At 36.8% G+C, this 24,982-nt stretch overlaps 1 protein-coding gene across 1 annotated transcript in view; it reads right to left on the bottom strand.

Annotated features, from left to right (window-relative positions):
• The window catches only part of LOC123529215 (sortilin-like), a 145,314-nt gene that overhangs the window by 104,744 nt on the left and 15,588 nt on the right, over positions 1-24,982 (bottom strand). Inside the window, exon 2 of the mRNA XM_045309448.2 lies at positions 10,161-10,223. Within this exon, the coding sequence (XP_045165383.2) occupies positions 10,161-10,223 (63 nt within the window). The remainder of the gene's footprint in view (positions 1-10,160; positions 10,224-24,982) is intronic.

Here is a 24,982-nt window from a genome sequence, read left to right as displayed (position 1 = left end):
TACTGACCTAGTTTTGACCACATGTGACCCAGTTTCAAATTTTATCTAGATATCATCAAGGTGAACATTCGGACAAATTTTCATGAAGATCCATTGAAAAATATGGCCTCTAGAGTGGTCAAAAGGTTTTTCTATTTTAGACCTACTGACCTAGTTTTTGACCGCAGTTGACCCAGTTTCAAACTTGACCTAGATATTATCAAGATGAATATTCAAACCAACTTTTATACAGATCCCATGAAAAATATGGCCTCTAGAGAGGTCACAAGATTTTTTTATCCTTTGACCTATTGACCTAGTTTTTGAAGGAACGTCATCCAGTTTCGAACTTGATCTAGATATCATCAAGGTGAACATTCTGACCAATTTTCATGAAGATCCATTGAAAAGTATGGCCTCTAGACAGGTCACAAGGTTTTTCTATTTTTAGACCTACTGACCTAGTTTTCGAACGCAGTTGACCCATTTTCGAACTTGACCTAGATATCATCAAGATGAACATTCTGACCAACACTGATATAGATCCCATGAAAAATATGGCCTCTAGAGAGGTCACAAGGTTTTTCTATTATTTGACCTACTGACCTAGTTTTTGACGGCATGTGACCCAGTTTTGAACTTGACCTAGATATCTTCAAGGTGAACATTCTGACCAATTTTCATGAAGATCCATTGAAAAGTATGGCCTATAGAGAGGTCACAAGGTTTTTCTATTTTTAGACCTACTGACCTAGTTTTTGATCGCAGTTTACCCAGTTTCGAACTTTATCTAGATATCATCAAGATGAACATTCAAACCAACTTTCATACAGATCCCATGAAAAATATGGCCTCTAGAGAGGTCACAAGGTTTTTTCATTATTTGACCTACTGACCTAGTTTTTGATGGCGTGTGACCTTGTTTCGAACTTGACCTAGATATCATCAAGGTAAACATTCTGACCAATTTTCATGAAGATCCATTGGAAAGTATGGCCTCCAGAGAGGTCACAAAGTTTTTCTATTTTTAGACCTACTGACCTAGTTTTCGACCGCACCTGACCCAGTTTCAAACTTGACCTAGATATCATCAAGATGAACATTCTGACCAACTTTCATAAAGATCCCATGAAAATTGTGACCTCTAGAGTGGTCAAAAGGAAAAGTTTACGGACGAACGGATGGACGTTCCTACATATGGATACTTATGTGGCTACTCTTTTGTTCTCTCTATTTTTCTTTTAGCCACGTAAGAGAAAAATATCCACATAAAAGCCTTACGGAATGAATGACATCAAAGAAAAAGTACAGTTACCTATTGTTCCTATAGCCACCTTAAAGTATGCAAATGTGAGCTCGGACGGACGGACGACGGACGCCACGCGATCACAAAAGCTCACCTTGTCACTTTGTGACAGGTGAGCTAAAAAATACACCCAAAACAGTGAAAATGTGTTTTCTTTTTGTTTTTATCAATTTTTGTAGCAAAATTTCAACAAAATGCTCATTCTTTACCAAAATCTGACCAAACTAGCCAATTTATATCAACATCTGAACAAATTTCAATTTTTGCCCACATTTTCTTATAGGTCACATACCAGTAAATAGTTTTCCCTATATATTCTATATACAAGAGGACCATGATGGTCCTGAATCGCACACCTCTTCCCACATGACCCAGTTTTGAGTAGGTCGTCGTTTTTTCTATTATTTGACACAGTGACCTAGTTTTTGAGCTCATGTGACCCAGTTTTGAACTTGACCTAGATATTATCAAGATAAAAATTCTGACCAATTTTCATGAAGATCCATTGAAAAATATGGTCTCTAGAGAGGTCACAAGGTTTTTCTATTATTTGACCTATTGACCTAGTTTTCGACGGTACGTGACCCTGTTTTGAACTTTACCTAGATATCATCAAGGTGAACATTCAGATCAATTTTCATGAAGATCCATTGAAAAATATGGCCTCTAGAGAGGTCAAAAGATTTTAATAATTTTAGACCTACTGACCTAGTTTTTGACCGCAGTTGACCCAGTTTCAAACTTGACCTAGATATCATCAAGATGAACATTCAGACCAACTTTCATACAGATCCCATGAAAAGTATGGTCTCTAGAGAGGTCACAAGGTTTTTTTATTTTTTGCCCTACTGACCTAGCTTTTTATGGCACGTAACCCAGTTTCAAACTTGACCTAGATATCATCAAGGTGAACATTCTGACCAATCTTTATGGAGATCCATTCACAAGTATGGCCTCTAGAGAGGTCACAAGGTTTTTCTATTTTTAGACCTATTGACCTAGTTTTTGACCGCACATGACCCTGTTTACAACTTGACCTAGATATCATCAAGATGAACATTCAGACCAACTTTCATACAGTTCCCTTGAAAAATATGGCCTTTAGAGAGGTCACAAGGTTTTTCTATTATTTGACCTACTGACCTAGTTTTTGACGGCATGTGACCCACTTTCGAACGTGACCTAGATATCATCAAGATGAACATTCAGACCAACTTTCATACAGATCCCATGAAAAATATGGCCTCTAGAGAGGTCACAAGGTTTTTCTATTATTTGACCTAATGACCTAGTTTTTGACGGCACGTGACCCACTTTCAAACTTGATCTAGATATCATCAAGGTGAACATTCTGACCAATTTTCATGAAGATCTCATGAAATATATGGCCTCTGGAGAGGTCACAAGGTTTTTCTATTTTTAGACCTATTGACCTAGTTTTTGACCACACGTGACCCAGTTTTGAACTTGACCTAGATATCATCAAGATGAACATTCAGACCAACTTTCATACAGATCCCATGAAAAATATGGCCTTTAGAGAGGTCACAAGTTTTTTCTATTATTTGACCTACTGACCTAGATTTTGATGGCACGAGACCCAGTTTCGAACTTGACCTAGATATCATCAAGGTGAACGTTCTGACCAATTTTCATGAAGATCTTGTGAAATATATGGCCTCTAGAGAGGTCACAAGGTTTTTCTATTTTTAGACCTACTGACCTAGTTTTTGAAGGCATGTGACCAAGTTTCGAACTTGACCTAGATATCATCAAGGTGAACATTCAGACCAATTTTCATGAAGATCTTGTGAAATATATGACCTCTAGAGAGGTCACAAGGTTTTTCTATTTTTAGACCTACTGACCTAGTTTTTGAAGGCACGTGACCCAGTTTCAAACTTGACCTAGATATCATCAAGATGAACATTCTGACCAACTTTCATAAAGATCCCATGAAAAATGTGACCTCTAGAGTGGTCACAAGCAAAAGTTTACGGACGGACGGACGCACGCACGGACGGACTACGGACACCGCGCGATCACAAAACCTCACCTTGACACTTTGTGACAGGTGAGCTAAAAACTGACATTTTTTAAAGAGCTACCAAACATAGCTAGACCCATTTCAGACAAATCCTTACCTCATTTTAAAGAGTTATGATAAAACTGCTATAAAATGAAAAGGTAAGTATGGGTCATGTATCTTCTAAGAGAGATTTCTCTTGTCACATTTGCTTACTGTAAAATCACATCAAACTCACACTGCTGTGACCTGGAAGTACTACTCATACTAAAATTGAATTTCACTTCACCAAATACATCCTCTCCTATTTTTCCTACTAACATGTCAAAAATACATCCACAATGAAATTTAAGGACGTATGCTAGAATTTGGTGTGAAAATTTTCCCAATAACAGAATTTCTTTAAACTTTGGATATTGAAGGACAATCATCTAAGAAACAAAAAAAATGCAAAAAAATCATAGGTCACCGGATTCAAAAAAGAGTTATCTGCCCTTGAAAACGGCATTTCCCCCAAAAATGACGTTTTCAAGGGCAGATAACTCTTTTTCGATACCGGTGACCTATGATTTTTATTGCATATTTTTGTTTCTTAGATGATTGTCCTTCAATATCCAAAGTTTAAAGAAATTCTGTTATTGGGAAAATTTTCGCCCATCTCATATACAGGGAATTCTAGCATACGCCTTTAAACAGAAACCAGCTTTAATTTAGACCTCTGCGGCCATGCCAAGTGAAAAATTAGTGTTCAAAAACCTGTCTGCCATAACACGACTAGACCAGATGGCTCCCATGCTGGTTCCTTTACTATAGTTAGGCCTATAGCTATATTAGTGTTCCTGGATTCTGTACCAGTAAAACCTGTTCTCCACTTGTTACTGCCAACTTCCCCACATGAATCAGAGGTGAAGGACGATGATATCAAACACAATGTCTTTTATCAAATTGTCAAGGAGAACATACACCCCCAGAGCTACAGATAAGCTGCGTATTTGTGTAATTACGCAAAAAAAAAGTCAGAAAAAGCAATTTATTTCTGGAAACCAGTGTAAAGAAAAGCAAATAAAATTCCCTTACTGAAATGTTTTCAGAATCGCCGCGTATTGCAAAGCAAATACTGTCCGAAACAGCGTAAAGTGGCATAGTAGACTGGTTCTTCAACCACGCAGTAAATCAGCAAAACGAAAGAAAACGCGTGTGCCGGGTTCATTAAAAGCGTTTCATTCATTTCGCTCATTTCCCTCTTTATAATACAATATTGTAAACCGGTCTAATACAATCTTGTTTACTTCCGGGTTAAATATGTCTTCGAGAGGACAGCGGAAAAAAACACTGACAGTACAGCAGAGATCGTGTATCTTATGGGACGCATTGCCAGAGTAGTTGTTGATGAAATACTGAGCCGGGTCATCTCTGCTTGCAGTCGTAAAAAACATGACGGTGCCCGATCGAATAAAAAAACTGTTTCTGATTGGAAAAGTAAATACCCATGGTTTGAAATAAATGACACTTATACAAATATGATATGCTCCACAGGTGTACAAATGCAATCCAAGTTAAAACTTAAAAGTGTTTGGGCAAATGAGGGTACAACTAACATTCAGATATCCGCTGTTACTAGACATGACCAGAGCACTGAACACAGTAATGCATGCACTGCCATGGAAAAACAGGAAGTTCAGACTATGTTAGGGAAAGATGCTGCACCTGTTGAGACTGCTTTTAGTGTAGCAAAGGAAGATGAAATAGTTTTTAACACTGTATACTTTGCAGCCAAAGCTGAAATTCCATCTCATTCTGTAAATGGATTACTGGAACTGCAGACCAAAAATGGACTTTAAGTGAAGTACACCAATCCTAGTTGGGATTCAATTACCAAAATGCAAAACTCCATTGCTCATGTACTGAGAGACGAATTGGTAAATGAGATTAAATCATCTGGGGTTTTCGCACTTATGTTGGATGAAAGCACTGATGTAACAGTTGATAAGAGACTTAGTATATGTGTAAGATATGTTAAAGGCGGGGAACCTTTCACAAAAATGTTATGTAATATACCTATTGCTGATGGCCGAGCTCACACTATTGTAAACTGTGTAGTGGAAGAATTCAAAAAGCTAGGAATCAGTTTGGCAAATTGTACTTCATTAGCTACAGATGGAGCAGCAGCAATGATGGGAAAACACACAGGGGCAGGAAAACAGATGATCAGTAAATACTCCCCATTTTTTGTACAGACACACTGTTTGGCCCACAGAATAAACCTTGGTTGTTCAGACTCTGTAAAGAAAAATGAGTACATGCTGAAGTTCCAAGAAAAATTTAACTCCTTGTACTTGTTCGTAAGTGCCTCAAGTATCAAAACACTTGCTCTGAAAAATATTCAGAATTTACTTGAAGAACCAGAAATTTCCATCAAAGAACCCTTTTCTGTCAGATGGCTAGGATTGCGAAATGCTGTGTTGGCAGTTTTTGAGTCTTATGCATCTGTATTGGCTACCTTATCAAAGTTTGCAGCAGAGAAGAATGCAGTAGCAAAAGGTCTGTTTAAGTATTTCAGTTCATACAAGGTTGCACTGGTTATTGCCTTGGTACTTGATGTCCACAATGAGCTTGCAACCCTCAGCTGTGAATTTCAGAAGAAGAATCTGCTTTTCAGTGAGATTAAGCCCCTCATAGATGGAACTGTCTCAAAACTTACTTCTTTGGAGAGCAATGGTGAGTGTCTAGTACAAATGAAAGCAGATACAGAAGAAAGATAATGATGCATTTTATGCTGAAGAAAAAATGGCATTCCATGACAACATGGACAGTGAATTTGAGAGAATTAGGAAAGATTACATAGGGAGACTGAAAAAGAATATTGCTAGCCGAATTAGAAAACAGGACAGTGCTGTGTTTGATGATTTCAGCAAGTTGTTTGAGCCAACTCTAGTGAACTCATCCAGTGATGAAGAATGCATTGAAGATGTAGAATCTTTATCTGCATTGTATGGCTATGAAAAGACTGTGACCATTGTTCATGGAAATTTGATAGAAGGAACAGAAGATGAGGTCCATCAGGTACAACCCTTACTTAATCCAGATAAACTACAAGAAGAGTGGCCAACAATACAGGGAATGATAAAGGGTACTTATGCCAAACTTAAGACAGATAAGCTGTGCAAAAGAATCATTCTGTTGCACAAGGATGTGATGCCCAACTTTGCTATGTTGGCTTCAATAGCTCTTTGTCTGCAGTCTACCAGCGTTGAATGTGAATGCAGCTTTGGTACACAAAATAGACTGAACAGTAAATACAGAGCATCCATGGAGTCAGAGAAGTTGAACACTCTCATGACAATCAGTATGCTGGGTCCAGATGTTGCCAGTTATGATCCAACTGCAGCAGTGGCTTACTGGATCAGACAGAAGAGAAGAAGGAAGGGTAGATTGTTCATGGAATTCAAGCCCAGACCAGCTAAGCAGCAGAAAACAGGCTAAAATTCTGAAAGACTTAAGTTCTTGTAATGTTTAAGCTGTAAGGCAACAGCTATGTTCAAACTTCTTAATTCAGTGCTTTGTTGACTGTTATTGTTTTTGTAACTGAGGTATCAGACAGATGCCTTATTATTTCAAGAGGATCAGACAGATTCCTTCAACCTTGTTGTTTAGAGATCATCAAATACCATTTACCAGGACTTCTTATAGTAAAACCTTTTCAAGTAAGTGTAACTAAGTAAGTTGAAATTCTTTTCAAACAGTTGTGTTGCAGTGCGCTATTGATTTTGTTAAAAAAGCAATAAACAACTAGAGAAAAAGCAGTTGTGTAAAATTTGATGGGGTAACACTCAAGGTGTTACTCAACTGAATACCAAAATAAGCAATTACAAAAAAAAATTAGGGGGTAAATACCAAATTACAGCAAAATCTTATCTGTAGCTCTGCACCTCGCCCGGGTATCAAACTCACAACCCTGTGATCCACTTACACAATTTAATAATCCAATTACCAGTTATAAATATACATGGGCAAAGAAATATCAAATATATATCAGTAAACCTTAACTTAGCAAACAATTTTATTTTTGTTGATTCTACAGGAATCTTTATATAACACAGAAATACACTTTCTGCTACATGCTAAGTATTTAGAAAAAGAAGGAGTTCTTTTGTGTTTAAACAATTAATGTACAATTACACACAAATACTAAAACTATACAAAAGTAAAGTATAGTTCAAATTCATCTAGACCAAAATTAACCCTAAAAACAAAACATACAACTTTTGTAAACACCCTATATAAAAATTTTCATTTTCAGTAGCAAATTAACATGTGTAATCAATTAATAATTCATGAAACCATTCATACATAAAACCATGCACTCTGTACATGCTAATTAGAGGAAATCAATCAGTTTCCTGTCACTGATGTTATCTATCAACAACAAGGGGTTTGTATAAACTGTCTCGTACTTGACTTTTTAATTTTAAAAATATGACACTTAAAAAAAAACAACTCCCAGTATACAGTGACAAGTTAGAAAGCCTGTGTCATAGAATAAATATTTGTAAACAGGCCTGAAGATCTTTATGATTTGCTTTACTTCACTGCAACATCTATATAATGTACAAGGTTGTTAAAGCTCTTAATTCAAAGACGGAGTGAAAATTTGTAATATCCTCATAGGACAACTTTAGATAAACTGTATTCCTTCTACATAAAAGAGCATTATTTTACTAATAATGGGTGATAACTCTGGTCTTCTTTGAGATAAAACCTTGCCAATCATGAAGCTTGCCTATGACTTTTTGGCAATATAAATTCCACACAAGTTTCATGAAGACTGATCAAAGGCTGAAGAATGTAATGTGTAAACAAGAGCACCGCAATGCAGAGCAATATACGCCCGATGTATGACTTTTGACCCCTAAGTATGACCTTGACCTTGAAGAGAGCCATCCGAAATATGCGCTCTGCATGTTATCTTGATGTGGTGAACATTTGTGCCAAGTTTCTTTAAAATCCTTCAAGCAGTTAAAGAGTTACAGGGTGGACACGAAACAAAGTCATATGACCTTTGACCCCTAAGTATGGCCTTGACCTTGAAGCTAGCCATCCAGAACATGTGCTCTGCACATTATGTCGATGTGGTGAACATTTGTGCCAAGTTTCTATAAAATCTTTCAAGCAGTTCAAGAGTTAGAGAGCGGACAAGAAACAAATTTATATGACCATTGACCCCTGTGACCTTGACCTTGAAGCAAGCCATCCAGAACATGCCCTCTGCACGTCGTCTCGATGTGGTGAACATTTGTGACAAGTTTCTTCGAAATCCTTCAATGGGTTCAAGAGTTACAGAGCTGACACAAAATTGCTAATGGACAGATGGAAGGACAGACAGATGGACACAGGCGTCATAACATAATACGTCCCTTTGGACGTATAACAAGTTTGATTATGGGCATTTTATTAAGTCAGTCACAGCACAGCAAACATTTTTCTTTTAAAGATGGCTTAATATTTCTTAAGTTTTTTATAATCTGTGTGTGTGTGTGTGTGTGTGTTCGGGTTTAACGTCTTTTTCAACAATTTTTCAGTCATATAAACGACGGTGTCTACTTGTAGCAGTGAGCACAATGCCCAACTTTATAGTGCTGCTTCACTGGAATATCACGCTGTAGACACGTGGCATGATACCCCACCCAGTCACATTATACTGACACCGGGCTTACCAGTCCTAGCACTATCCTCTTAATGCCGACTCCAAGCGAGGAAGCTACTAGTACCATTTTTTACGTCTTTGGTATGACGCGGCCGGGGATCGAACCCACGTCCCCCCGCACTCGAAGCGGACGCTCTACCACTAGGCTACCGAGGCGTTGATTTTTTATAATCTGTCATAAGTTCTTGCCCTGACATATTTATATAGATCTGACCATCAACAACAGCTCTGGATCCCTCTTATAAAAGTTTGATTCAATGAGAACTAAAAGCAGGAACTCTAACCATCAGACAAGGTTGCTATAAAGATGGACATAACAATTTCTAAATTTTCTAAACAAATAGGACATATACCATATACTTTATATCGATGTTACATAAGTTGAATGATATTTCAGGACTATGATATAAATAAAACTAGGACTGTCATATAAATACAGCAAGGACTGTGATTTGTACGAAATTTACAAATATTAACATTTCGACAACATACAAAAATATTGAATTCCCTTACATTAAAATTTATTCATAGTTATCACAAACATCACCTTATTGTTGGGGAATAGTACATGTATGTGTAGTCCTATATGCCATTTATCACATGCTGTTATTGTTATAAATACATGTAGTACTACATGCTATTTATCCCATGCTGTTAGTGTTATAAATACATGTAGTCCTATATGCCATTTATCTCATACTGTTAGTGTTATAAATACGTGTAATCCTATATGAAATTTATCCCATGCTGTTTGTGTTATAAATACTTGTAGTCCTATATGCCATTTATCCTACGCAGGTAGTGTTATAAATACGTGGAGTCTCATTAGCCGTTTAATGTTATAAATACCTATATATGCAATTTATTGTTATAAATACATGTTATCCTATATGCCATTTATCACACTCTGTTAGTGCTATAAATATGTGTAGTCCTATATGCCAATTCTCACAGGCCGTTATTGTTATAAATACCTATATGGGTAGCCCTTAGCCATTTATTGTTATAAATACATGTAGTCCTATATGCCATTTATCATAAACTGTTATTTTTATTAATATGAGTGTCCTATATGCTATTTATCACATGCTGTTATTGTTATACAATAGCTGGTTAATTAAGAAAGCTATTTAAATCATTCTTACCCCATCATTCTCACCAGCCCATGCAAGTGCCATTGCAGTTTTAGTCTCGTTGAGAAATGTATGCTGAAAAAATAGATAAATAGTATAAATCTTCAAAAAGATAGAATTTTATCTGTTTAACAAGAGATGTCCGTAAGACAACCAATGCTCAACTATTCGAACTGTTGTCCCATAAGCAGGAATATTACCCTAAATGTTAAAATATCTACAGAGTTTCAACCTAGTATCTGCATTAGTTTTGGAGATAGTAACTTGCATGCAAAACTCCAGGATGCAAGTTACTAAGTCCAAAAGGGGTCACAATTTGCCCAAAATACATGTCAGAGTTATAGGCCTTGGTTGTTTCACCTAACTTTTATAACCCTGAATTTAAATCAATATATGCATTAGTTATGGAGATAATAACTTGCATGCAAAACTTTAACCAGGATTTTCTAAGTCCACAAGGGGGCATTATTTGCCCAAATTACATGTCAGAGTTATGGGACTTGACCCAGTGAGGTTGGTTATTGACCTAGAAAAAGAAAAAATAAGTTTCAAAGCCATATGCCTTTAAATGATAGCTATACATACTTGCATGCAAAACTTTAACCAAGGTGTGACTTTGACGCCAGGGTGAGCAGAATAGCTTTGACTATTCTTCGAATTTGAAATAAACTTTGGAAATCACCTCATGTCATTCATCATAACTTCAAGTGGTATGATATGACTTTTCTCAGTTAAAAATCATTGAAAAGAAATTGTTTTGCTGAAAAAAACATAATGGCCGCCTTTACACCATTTTAATATGTTTTAAAAATGCTGTTTGAATTTCTGATGGCCTACGTTCTTCATTTTAGTGCTGAGCTTTCGATGGTTTTTTCTTGTTTAACTTGATATAATTACTTTTGTTATACAATTCTATCATTTTATCAAGTTAGATAAAGACGGCCTAAGTCCAGGAAACAGGAATTGTGAAGACATTAATATATTTTCAAAAGGTTTTAGTAAAGGTCTTGAGAATTACTGATAGCACAACATTTTAATTTTAGCATGTCCGGACTCTTTCTTGTAAATTGTGGATATTCCGCTTTTTCCTGACTACCTATGCCAAATACTATTTATGGCAGTGATCTGACTAAAGCTACAGTCACACATACGGATATGTCCGTGCGTTGAGGTATGGTGCGGATAGGATTAGTCTGTGGGAGTATAACTACGGAGCAGTACGTCTTAGTACGGGAAAAATGGTGAGAAACAGGAAACAAATAAAACGATACAGGACGCGAATAAGTACGGATAGGTATGAGGTACTACGTTGAATTACGTTTTACTGTGCCTTGCAACTTGCCCAGCGCACGGACGGGTCTGCGGTAAACTACGTTGAACTATGCTGAAGTACGAGCAGCCTTGGATAACTACGTTCACCTACGGCGAGGTACGTAACAGCACAGATAACTGCATTTAACTACGGATGAATAAGTTTCAGCCAAGTTGGACTAAATTCACGCTCTCAAATGGCTACAGTTCGCTCAAACTTTTGTGCATGTTCAAAAGTTGGAGAAACTTGCAAGTTTGGAATAAGTTTTGAATACGTTTTGACCATGTTTTGGTATGGATTAATACGAAGGACTACACTGAGGTACGGCTCAGGTACGGATTGATACGGATTACTACAGTTCTTTCCATAGCTAGACGTTGCTATCTGCACCGTATGTGTGACTCGGGTATAAATGAGCAGGATATCCAGGACTGCCAGGATTTACCTCTGCATGGCAGTGACCTGACGATTTGAGCAGAGACTCCATGACAAATGAATTAAATAGCTTATTTAGATGCTGTCAGGTACAAAAGCTTTTACAACTGACTATGATAAACAAAAGTACTAGTACACAGTATCAACATAAAGAGATTTCTCTCTCTCTTCTGGGGGCTTTGTTTCATTCTCTGTCCCTTTGGTCAGATCGCTCTGTGTTGTACTAGTAGAGGATGAATTTGGCACCCCGAGTGGCTGCATTTGTGCTATGTAAGCACCTCTGAACATGTTTATCATGAAAAGGGCGCTACATAAATCTGGTATAATAATAATAATAATCAAGAGAAAAACACAATCTCAAATTTAATAAAATATTAATATTTTCACAGCATTGAAGGATTAAAACAAAAAACTGATGCTTTTCTTTAGTATTTAAGAATTGGATTGTGCTCATTTACTGCTGAAATTGGTGTACGGCTTAAGTAAGTAACAGTGATTGACGGAAATTACCTATAAAATTTCAGATTCAATATGTCTCCAATCTGAGTGGGAGCTCATTTAAAACAAGAGCACCACCTTGTGGGTGAAGACACACATCTGACTGTTTTGTCTCTGTATAATAGAGATATTGTCATACCCATGATTTTCTAAGTCCAAAAGGGGCCATAATTCTTGCAAAAAGCAGAATAGAGTTATGTTTCTTGCTGTAATGTCAGCTTTTGATGGTGAACAAGTGTTGCAAGTTTTAAAGAAATAGCTTTGATAGTTTGACTAAACATAAAACTTAACCAAGAACTCATATATTTTTAAGTCCAAAAGGGGCCATTATTCTTGCAAAAAGCAGAATGGAATTATGTTTCTTGCTGTACAGAGTCTTAAAGCAATAGCTTTGATAGTTTAGGAGAAAAGTTGACCTAAACATAAAACTTAACCAAGAAATCTGGTATTTTGTAAGTCCAAAAGGGGCCATAATTCTTGCAAAAAGCTGGATGGAGTTATGTTTCTTGCTGTACTGAATCAGCTTTTGATGGTGAACATGTGTTGCAAGTTTTTTAGTAATAGCTTTGATAGTTTAGGAGAAAAGTTGACCTAAACATAAAACTTAACCAGGCAATGCCGACGCCGACAACGAACAAGTGATGACAATAACTGATCATATTTTTTCAACCAAGCGGGCCATGATGACCCTGGATTGCTCACCTGAGTAATATGAGCTACATGTTTCAAACTGATGCTAAAATATTAAGAAAGTAAGTCTGTAGGTCACATTTATGGTCACTGAAAATCAGTTTTAAGATCGGTGTGCAAAACTGTACATGTCATCCAAATTTCCAGACTATATCTTAAACAAGAGGGTCATTGACCCTAAAGCGCTCACCTGAGTATAAGGCTTTAAGTGTGTTTGCATAACGTAATGGTACAAGTATTGATAGGTTTCTTCTATGTTAGACCTCACACACATTCTTTAGCCTAGGGCAATAGCTAGACAGTGCGACTCTGACATAATCAGGGTTCCCGCTGTCGGTCGCCAATGGCGCCAAATGCGACAAAATGTAAATTCTGGCGCTAAAAATCTTCAATTGGCGAATTTCATTGGCGCCTACAAGATAATCGTCGATCTGATCTTCTGATCTTTCTCAATGACGCAATAACGGATTATCCGATATTTAACACTACACGAAGACAATACACATCGTGTCAATATCGATTTACACCTCAGGGCATAATTTAAAACTTCACCGAGTCACTAGAGCGTTCCTCCACGCAAGAACGATTATCAGTCAATCTAATTCACCAAATTTAGCCCCGCCTACTTACACCAAAGCAAATGAAACGAAATATTAGCTGCGTGCTTCGTCTAATGCACCACCTTTTTTATGATGCAAAAAACACGAGATAAATTTACAGGTTATTTTAATGACAATCCGATTCGCCGAAGTAATTGAGACCGAGAAAATGCCGAAACGTCAAAACACGATCAAAAGATACATAGTTTTATTCTCCGATCGTAAATAGATAATTTCAGTCGCGGTCGTATAAATTCAATCAAAGAATTTTTGAGATACAAATGAACTAAAGCAGTTCTTTTGGTTCTTTTACGTGCCCAACGTAAAGCATTGATACACGGGTTTTTAAAAAAGCTCAACCCCAGAGCTTCAAAACAAAGTGCTAATAATACCTGTAGGTGGTATTTTCCCTATACAATAGTATGTATGAATGGAAATAGAAATTTAGTTATATATATATATAATGAAACTTAAGCATTTTAAAAAGCTTTTCAAAAGTTATAAAATAATATAAAACAACACTGTTTTTGATAAATGACCTAAATTAATTTTGAAATAAAAAGTTAAAAGAATAAAGAGATAAATATTCATGTTTTAAAAACATCTATTTAGTAAAAATGACCATTAAAGGGAGATAATTGAAAATAGCAAACTATATAAAGAGATAATTTTATAGATTGAGCAATTACTTTTGTTTAGAAAATGTTCTTGAAAATGGTTGGGAAGATTAAAAACTATTTTTGATTCAATGTGATATTAGGATAAATATTCATGTTTTAAAAACATCTATTTAGTGAAAATATCCCTTAAAGGGAGATAATTAAAAATGGCAAACTAATAAATTAAAGGGATAATTTTATAGATTGAGCAATTATTTTTGTTTCAGAAAATGTTGTTGAAAATGGTTGAGAAGATTAAAAAAACTATTTTTGATTCAATGTGGTATTAGGATAGACTGGTTCAAGAGCAAATTGCATGGTTACTGTAAAGAATCAAATGAAAAAGAGATTGAAAAAGAAAATGGTATGTCGCAAATCACAGACTATTGGCTCCAACTTGAGAGTCACTGGCGCAAACTTTTCCTGATTGGCGAATTTGTTGGCGCAAAGTGAAATTGACCCAGAATTGACCCAAATCCCTCCATGCATGTAGAAGATATGCTCCGGACAAGGTCTGTGGACGCCGCCCGCCTGCCCGCCCATCCGCCCGCCAGGGGCGTTCCCATAATACGTCCCGTTTTTCAAACGGGCGTATAAAAAGGGGGATAATTCATGAAATCCTGGTGCAAGAGTTATGGCCCTTGTGTCATATGATGTGAGTGATAATGTTGAACAACTATTTTAAGTTTGAATCAAATCCATTCAGTAATAACTGAGACAGTGAAAGTGCATCAAATTTTTAACCTGAAATTCTGAGTAAAAGGGGGGATAATTCATTAAATATATGTACCAGAGTTATGAACCTTGTGTCATAATGTGGGAGATGATGTGGAACAACTACTTTCAGTTTGAATCAATCCATTTAGTAATACCCGATATAAACTGAAAGTGCACCAAAACTTTAACCTGAAATTATAAGTAAACAAGAGTGCCAGAATTTCACAATATACGCCCGTCACAGCAAATTTCTTTACTCTAGCACCTGTATTTGCAAATGGAATTTTAATTTTGTGGTTGTTTAGTAATCATTGTAAGTCATTTGTTTTTCTAAGTCCACAAAAAAACTCCTTACCAGGTAGAGATACCTTAAAATACACCTAAAATTGGAAAGTAACATCCCTGTTGTACCACAGAAAAGTGGTCTTGTTTTTTCCCTACGGTCAATTATAAAAAAGTTACAATATAAGTTATTTATAGTAACAACTAAGGGAAGATAATCTTTAAAAAAAAAAAAAAAAAAAAAAAAAAAAGAAAAATCCAAAAAAAAATTGTAAGTCCACACAAAAATCTTTACTAGGTAGAGATTAGTCAAAATACACCTCATAACTGGATGTAGCATGCATGTTGTACTACAGAAAAGTGGTCTCGATTTTTCCCTACGACTAGTAATGAAAAAGTTACAATATAAGCTATTTATAGTAACAACAAAGGGAAGTAATTCTAAAGAAGGGAATTGCACATGACACTTCGTCTCATAATGGTGTATAATTGTGCCAAGTTAAATCAAAATCCCTCCATGCATGAAGAAGAAATGCTTCGGACAAAGTCATTCTTGTATCTGACCTTTGGCCTCTAAGTGTGACCTTGACCTTTGACCTAGGGACCTGGTTCTTGCGCATGACACTCCGCCTCGTGGTGGTGAACATTTGTGCCAAAGTTATATCAAAATCCCTCTATGCATGAAGAAGAAATGCTCCGGACAAGGTTTTCATTCTTGTATCCTTTGACCTCTAAGTGTGACCTTGACCTTAGACCTAGGGACCTGGTTCTTGCGCATGACACTCCGCCTCGTGGTGATGAACATTTGTGCCAAGTTAAATCAAAATCCCCCATGCATGAGAAGAAATGCTTCGGACAAAGTCATTCTTGTATCTGACTTGGCCTCTAAGTGTGACCTTGACCTTGACCTAGGACCTGGTTCTTGCGCAGACACTCCGCCTCGTGGTGGTGAACATTTGTGCAAAGTTATATCAAAATCCCTCTATGCATGAAGAAGATATGCTCCGGACAAAGTTTTCTGTCTTGTATCATTTGACCTCTAAGTGTGACCTTGACCTTAGAGCTAGGGACCTGGTTCTTGCGCATGACACTCCGTCTCATGATGATGAACAATTGTGCCAACTTTCATCAAAATCCCTCCATGCATGAAGAAGATATGCTCCGGACAAAGTCATTCTTGAATTTGACCTTTGACCTCTAAGTGTGACCTTGACCTTAGACCTAGAGACCTGGTTTTTGTGCATGACACTCCGTCTCATGATGGTGAACAACTGTGCCAAGTTTCATCAAAATCCCTTCATGCATGTAGAAGATATGCTCCGGACAAAGTCTGTGGACGCCGCCCGCCCGCCCGCCATCCCGCCTGCCTGCCCGCCCGCCCACCAGGGGCGTTCCCATAATACGTCCCGTTTTTCAAACGGGCGTATAAAAGGGGGGATAATTCATAAAATACTTGTGCAAGAGATATGGCCCTTGTGTCATATGATGTGAGTGATGGTGTTGAACAACTGTTTTAAGTTTGAATTAAATCCATTCAGTAATAACTGAGAAAAAGTGAAAGTGCACCAAAACTTTAACCTGAAATTCTAAGTACAAGAGGGTCATGATGACCCTGGATCGCTCACCTGAGAAATATGAGCTATATGTTTCAAATGTCAAACTGATGATTTTTAGAAATTTTTTGGAAGATTTTCCAAAGTACAAACAAGTAACCCCTGCGGCGGGGCCAATTTTACCCCAGGGGTCATGATTTGAAAAAAGTTTGTAGAAGTCTACTAGGCAATGTTACATATCAAATATCTAAGATCTAGGCCTCCTTGTTTATTTTTAGCAAATTTATGAAGTTTTCCCTATGTACAATCAAGTAACCCCTGGGGCTGGGTCAATTTGATCCTGGGGGGGGTGGGGGGTCAAGATTTGAACAAATTTTGTAGAGGTCCACTAGGCAAGGCTACATGTCAAATATCTAAGCTCTAGGCCTTCTGGTTTATTTTTAGAAAATTTTGAAGATTTTTCTATGTACAATCAAGTAACCCCATGGGGTGGGGTCAATTTGACACTGGGGGTCATGATTTGAACAAATTTTGTAGAAGTCTACTAGGCAATGCTACATGTCAAATATCTAAAATCTAGGCCTTCTGGTTTATTTTTAGAAAATTTTTGAAGAAATTCCTATGTAAAATCAAGTGACCCCTCATGTAGGGTCAATTTTGACCCTGGGGGTCATGATTTGAACAAATTTTGTAGAATTCCACTAGGCAATGCTACATGTCAAAAATCTAAGCTCTAGGCCTTCAGGTTTATTTTTATAAAATTTTGAAGATTTTCCTATGTAAAATCAAGTGACCCCTGGGGTGGGGGTCAATTTTGACCCCGTGGGTCATGATTTGAACAAATTTTGTAGAGCTCTAGGCCTTCTGGTTTATCTTTAGAAAATTTTGAAGATTTTTCTATGTACAATCAAGTAACCCCATGGGACGGGGTCAATTTGACCCTGGGTGTCATGATTTGAACAAATTTTGTAGAGGTCCACTAGGCAATGCTACAAGTCAAATATCTTAGCTATTGGCCTTCTGGTTTATTTTTAGAAAATTTTCGAAGATTTTCCTATGTAAAATCAAGTGACCCCTGGGGCAGAGCCTATTTCACCCCAGGGGGTCATGATTTGAACAAAGTTTGTAGAAGTCTACTAGGCAATGTTACATATCAAATATTAACTGAATTAAATACAAAAAAGCAATCCTAGTATATAAATCAACTAATGATCAATGTCCTAATTACCTTACTTCAAAATTTACTCAAAAGCATACATCTGATCATGAACTTAGATCTAGACAAAATGATGAACTAGTAGTACCTATGCCAAAAAAGGAATTTTTTCGCAAATCTTTGCACTACTCTGGACCAGTTATCTGGAATAACATACCTAAATACATACGTTCTTCAGACACCCTGGAAAAATTTAAAAGATCATACCTTCAGTGGCAATACTCTGACAGTACAATAATTCATAATTGTAATTAAGTGTCAGGAAATACTGTCTCTACCATCTCTCACCATTTTCAATGTAAATACTCCAGTTAGCAAATATAGTGTCCTGTATTGTATATATTTCATTCTCATATTATTTTTCTGTTAACATATAACTCTGTGTTTTATTATGTCATAATTTTATTCATGTTCATTGTTTTTGTATATAGCCATGTATATGTGGACCATATTGTAAATTGGCATAGCCAAATATGTTATTCACTATAAATAAAGTCGTTATTATTATTATTATTAAATATCTAAGACCTATCCCTTCTGGTTTATTTTTAGCAAATTTATGAAGATTTCCCTACATACAAGCAAGTAACCCCTGGGGCTGGGTCAATTTCACCCGGGGGGGGGGGGGGGGTCAAGATTTGAACAAATTTTGTAGAGGTCCACTAGGCAATGCTACATGTCAAATATCTAAGCTCTAGGCCTTCTGGTTTATTTTTTGGAAATTTTGAAGATTTTTCTATGTACAATCAAGTAACCCCATGGGGCGGGTCAAATTGATCCCGGGGGTCATAATTTGAACAATTTTGTAGAGGTCCACTAGGCAATGCTACATGTGAAATATCTAAGCACTAGGCCTTCTGGTTTATTTTTAGAATTTTTTTGAAGATTTTCCTATGTAAAATCAAGTGACCCCTGGGGCAGGGTCATGATTTGAACAAATTTTGTAGAGGTCCACTATGCAATGCTACATGTGAAATATCTAAGCTCTAGGCCTTCTGGTTTGTTTTTAGAAAATTTTTGAAGATTTTCCTATGTAAAATCAAGTGATCCCTGGGACGGGGTCAATTTTGACCCCGGGGTCATGATTTGAATAAATTTGGTAGAGGTCCACTAGGCAATGCTTCATACCAAATATCTAAGCTCTAGGGCTTCTGGTTTTTGAAAAGAAGATTTTTAAAGTTTTTCCTTTTGGTTGCCATGGCAACCAGAGTTCTGCATGGAATTCAATTCTTTGAAAATTTTTTGTAGAGCTTCACCCAAGGAACATTCCTGTGAAGTTTGGATGAAATTGGCCTAGCGGTTTATGAGATGTCGTTTAAAGTAAAAGTTTACGGATGGACGATGGACGACAGACGACTGACGGTGAGTGATCCTAATAGCTCACCCTGAGCCTTTGATTCTGGTGAGCTAAAAAAGGGGGGATAATTCATGAAATATTGGTGCAAGAGTTATGACCCTTGTGCCATATGATGTGGGTGATGATGAGGAACAAATATTTTAAGTCTGAAGTAAATCCATCAAGTAATAACAAAGGTAAAGAGAAAGTGCATCAAAATTTTTAACCAAAGTGTGGACACGGAAGGTCAAGTAGGATAGCTCTCCATACTGTGTATAGTCAAGCTAAAAATCAAGGCTCTAGCTATTATTGATTCAGAGAAGAAGATGCATGTGGGCCAAGTTTGAAGCCTGTATCTTCAAAAATGTGAAAGTAGGTCACTAGGTCAATGTAAAGGTCAAAGTTCATTTTGGTACACAAACCTTTGCATGTGGTCCAAATTTGAAGGCTGTAGATACAGATATGTGAAAGTAGGTCACTAAGTAAAGATCAAGGTCAAAGTTCATTTCGGTAAACAAAACTATGCACATGGTCCAAATTTGAAGCCTGTAAATTCAATAATGTGAAAGTAGGTCACTAGGTCAATGTCAAGGTCAAAGTTGATTTCGGTACACAAATCTATGCATGTGGTTCAAATTTGAAGGCTGTAGTTACAGAAATGCGAAAGTAGGTCACTAGGTCAAGATCAAGGTCAACTCATGTCAAGGTTCATCTAGCCACCAAAAACTATACATGTGGTCCAAATTTGAATCTTGTAGGATATGGACAAGAAGGTTTCTAATGTTTTTCCCTATATAAGTCTGTTTAAACCATGTGACCCCTGGGGCGGGGCCATATTTGACCCTAGGGGAATAATTTGAACAATCTTAGTAGAGAACCACTAGATAATGTCACATACAAAATATCAAAGCCATAGGCCCTGTGGTTTTGGACAAAAAGATTTTCAAAGTTTTTCCATATATAAGTCTATATAAACCATGTGACCCCTGGGGTGGGGCCATATTTGACCCTGGTAGAGGACCACTAGATGATTCTACATACCAAATATCAAAGCCCTAGGCCCTGTGCTTTTGAACAAGAAGATTTTCGGGCCTGCAATTTTAAACAAGAAGTTTTTTAAAGTTTTCACTATAGGTCAGCGATTGTTATTACAAGCCGGCTTTGGATTGGTTGAAAAAAAGTGTAGGGAAACCCATAAGATTCAATGCGATATAAGCTGATTGGATAAAAATGTTATGTTTACAATCATAAAATTTGTGTCAAAATCAAGCAATATAATGTTTTCTGTGAAATTTGGAATATTTTACTAGTGCCTTGCTGAATGGTTGACTTAACAATTCTGTATTTAGAATAGTAGGTGTCAGTGGGCATTTTGCCTCTAAATGCCATTCAAGAAAGGAGGTAGGTTGGTCTCATGAAAAATTGTAAGAAAACAGACTGGTTACGCCAATATAAAATTGCTATTTTTATGTGTCTGAAATGCTGTCTTACTGAAAGAATTCCATTTTAATGGTCATTTCTCAATTTTGGGGCATGTGACAGGGTCATTTCTTATAATGGAAGTCTATGGAAAAAGTAATAGGAGTGTCTGACAGATATACCTATAGGGAAAAGTGACCTGTGGCGGCCATGTTTTTTGAAGAATCAAAATAATTTGAACAAATTGGTAGAGGGTCAGATAAGGACCACTTGTGTAAAATAATACTATAATCAGGCAGGCAGTTTCATACAAGAAGATTTTTAAAGTTTCCACTACAGTAAAACATCGCTCGCTCGAGGTCACAATGGGATGAGCAAAATGTTCGAGTTATCCATGGTTTCGAGTGATCCGAACATTCACCAGCATACGAAGAAAATAGAAGTTTATTTTACCAATACTAATTGTCATCGGGACCATTTGCAGAGTAAACAGTGATACGTAATAATAACATACTTTTGACGCGTATTACAAACGTTATCTATGATAGATGTTTCAATACGTAATTTGTAAATGGCACATGTGAAGCAACAACTATGACCTTTTATTTTTATTTATCAACAAGGGCATAATCAAAATTACCGTCTCAATTTTATGAAAAGGCTATATTATTTTCCTTAATTTGAATGCAAACAACTGCTGATTAAAATACTAAGATCTCATAACAATATTCTCGATCCCGCAGAAAATAAGTTTTCAGTAATTGATCGATATCTGATCAATAAAACTTTTCTTCCACCTTTATCAAGAATTAATCTCATTATCAGATCATATATATTCTCAATATTAAAACATAGGTCTGATCTTTTGTATTCCTAATGTTGTGTATTTATCTGTGGATTTAAAGTTCTAAGCTTACATGAACCCACAATGAATATAGGTTAACACTAGGGGCTATACATAAATTTACATCTGTCAGCTTACCTTTTTATGTAACTACTGTTTTATTATAGAGTGCATTTTATGTACAAATTTTGTGTCTTATATAAAACTGCATTTGTTTTATCAATGCTAAAAGTTCTTTTGCTAATCAAACCAGTGATAATCTGATCATAACTGGATCATTATCTTAAAATCATTTTCTATCCTATACATTTGCAATTCTTTTCCTTATTCTGTGTCTTACAGTATTGTTTCCTTTTTATGGCAGGTTTTAATTAAAATTAGCAAGGGAAATTTTGGCTTTTAGATTGTACAGTGGTTGATTAAAGTACTGATATTCTATGATGTTCTTTTAGACTACAAAGTCTCTTATAACTCTACAGTCTAACCTGTCTTAAGCAGCCAGCCAAGGGAAGCAGACAATTTGGCCCCTTAAGCCAGATGACCACTGATCAGAGGTGCAGCCAGTATATGTATTTTTCAGACTTCTGACCAGTTTAGCCTTTAGGCCCATTTCTTTTCGGTTTTCTATAATTATTTTACCAGGATACAATGACGTGCATTTTAAACCTTCGCAATACGAATGTTTTTCTTAGCAATCTAAAACTCTGGCGTGTTTTTTTTACAACAAAAATTGTTACAGACAATTTTCCAACTTCAAAACAAGTTTGTTTACAATTTTCGCCATTTTGGTAAGGGAAGCTACTCTCCACGCTTATTGCCTACGCTTAAATCTAAGATTGCCGTTACGTTCCGTAAAAGATAAGAGTGGTTTATATTTTTTAAACACATTATTAGTATAGTAATAGTATTTTGATGACAGAAGTATAAAAAAATCACAAATATTATGCTACTAATTAGTTATCGAGTATTATCTTTAACCGAGATCAAACTGTGAAAAACAAAATTGACACGAGGTGACACGCTAATTGCTGATAATTACTGGCCATTTGATCATAACAAAAAGGGGATTACACCTTTGGTTATCAGTTTTAATTGAGAAGCTCATGTCATTTGGTCGTTCTTGTGGTGAAGTCATGCGAAACTTAGCAATCACGTTTTTCTCAAAAATCGGGTATCTCCGGCGATTATCACCTAAAAATAATAGGTTTTGGAAGAAAAATGGCCGCTGAAAGGGGTCAAATACGGCGGTCGTGAGGCAATTTCGGTGGCCACAGGCCGCCGATGGCAGGTGGCTGCTGAACAAAGTGATAAAATAGAGAAAATCCATCAGGGGCGTCATAAAATGACCGCTGAATGGAGGTGACCGCTGATCGGAGGTGACCGTTAGTACAGGTTAGACTGTATGTAGAGTGGCAATGTGCTTTCTTTAAACTAGTTTTTATCTGTGATATTTGTAAATTTGCATGTATTGTATTGTCACATTGAAGAGACTATAATAAAATAAAATTTAAACAAGAGCTGTCTCCATAGGATGACACATGCCCCTGATGGCACTTTGATGGGCGTGTCCGGTCCATATCTTTGTCATTCATGCATGGATTTTAAAATAACTATGCATGAATGTGTGACACAGTAAGACGAGGTGTCGCGCGCAAGACCCAGCTCCTTAGGTCAAAGGTCCTAAACTCTAACATTGGCCATAACTATTCATTCAAAGTGCCATCGGTGGCATGTGTCATCCTATGGAGACAGCTCTTGTTAGGATAGTCGTGGAACAGACTCACGGCATGTGGAAATTTTTAATTAACAGATACATTCTGACCAGCGAAGGTGCTAAAAATTTTACACCTCTGCTCGAGTTTGCCAAAAGCAACAAAGACTAAATTAATACACAGTGATCAGGTGTCATGCTCGAGCGATCCTAAAAGGGGCCAAATGTCCCCATTTGAACAAAATTGAAAGAGGACATTATAATGATGCTACAGACCAAGTTTGATGGAGATCCATCAAGCGGTTCATGAGAAGAAGTTGTTTAATGGTTTTTCTATTTTTAGCTCTAGCGGCCCCTAAAAGTGGCCAAATATCCTCATTTGAATAAACTTGATAGAGGATCTCACCAGGATGCTACAGACCAAATTTGGTGTTACTCTGACCAGTAGTTTCAGAGGAGAAGATGTTTAAGTAAAAATGTGGATGACGACCGACAGATCTGATGCCGGACCATCCACCCTATACTAATAGCTCACCCCTGAACTTTCAGGTACCGTTTTATTAACAATCCTACGTTTTGCATAAATATTTCCGTAACTTTTTCTCTTACGCAATTTCATAGTCATACGTGCGTTTTACTAAACGTTTGTAACTTATACAACGTACGTGCACATAAAATGTGCGTAACTCTTCAGCTGAAGGTATTTTTTATGTTTACTGAAATGACACAATTTTTTCTAACTCGCAATCTCCTCATACTGAACATAACCGTTAAATTGGTTCTCGTGTGTAAAGGGTGAAGGTCATAAACAAATGGGAGATAACACAGTCACAACAAAATCATGTCAACCGAATGTAGACTACAGCAACATTATAACACTAACGATATATACTGTAATAGATCTATATTTATACCTTTGTGAGAGAAGAAATTGGATGACTCCGCATTAATATCATCCTCTATTAAACCATGTTAAGTCCCTAATCTGTTGCCCCGGAAGATGGTACTTCTCTTTGATTGCACTTTCAGGCAATGCCTCTAAATAATTCGGCCTTTCGTGAAAAATTCGCCGCCGTCGACGCTGATTATTTCTCCTGTCGGCCATATTTACGCAGGCGTTACTCTAGGTTTTTGTAGGCATATATTTACGCAAATATTTACAAATAAACGTACGTACAAAAGTTTAGTAAAACACATTTAGGCAAAACAATTTTGCGTACACACAAAGTTATGTAAAACGTAGAGTTACGCATATGTAAGTACGTTAGTAAAACGGTCCGCAGGTGAGCTAAAAACTATGTGACCCTCAGGGCAGGGCCTCTTTTCACCCCAGGGGCATAATTTGAACAATCTTGTTAAAGAGCTACTAGGCAATGTTACATACTGAATATCAAAAGCCTAGGCCTTGAACTTTCAGTCAAGAAGATTTTTAAATGTTTTTTTCCTATGTAAGTCTATGTTAAACTTGGGACCCCCAAGGCAGAGCCTCTTTTTACCCCAGAGGCATAACAATCTTGGTAAAGGACCACTAGGCAATGCAACATACCAAAAATCAAAAGTCTA

The sequence above is a fragment of the Mercenaria mercenaria genome, chromosome 13 (genome assembly GCF_021730395.1).
Source record: "Mercenaria mercenaria strain notata chromosome 13, MADL_Memer_1, whole genome shotgun sequence".
Taxonomy (NCBI): domain Eukaryota; kingdom Metazoa; phylum Mollusca; class Bivalvia; order Venerida; family Veneridae; genus Mercenaria; species Mercenaria mercenaria.
The sequence above is the reverse complement of the archived record's forward strand: the minus strand, read 5'-3'. Positions and strand labels throughout refer to the sequence as shown.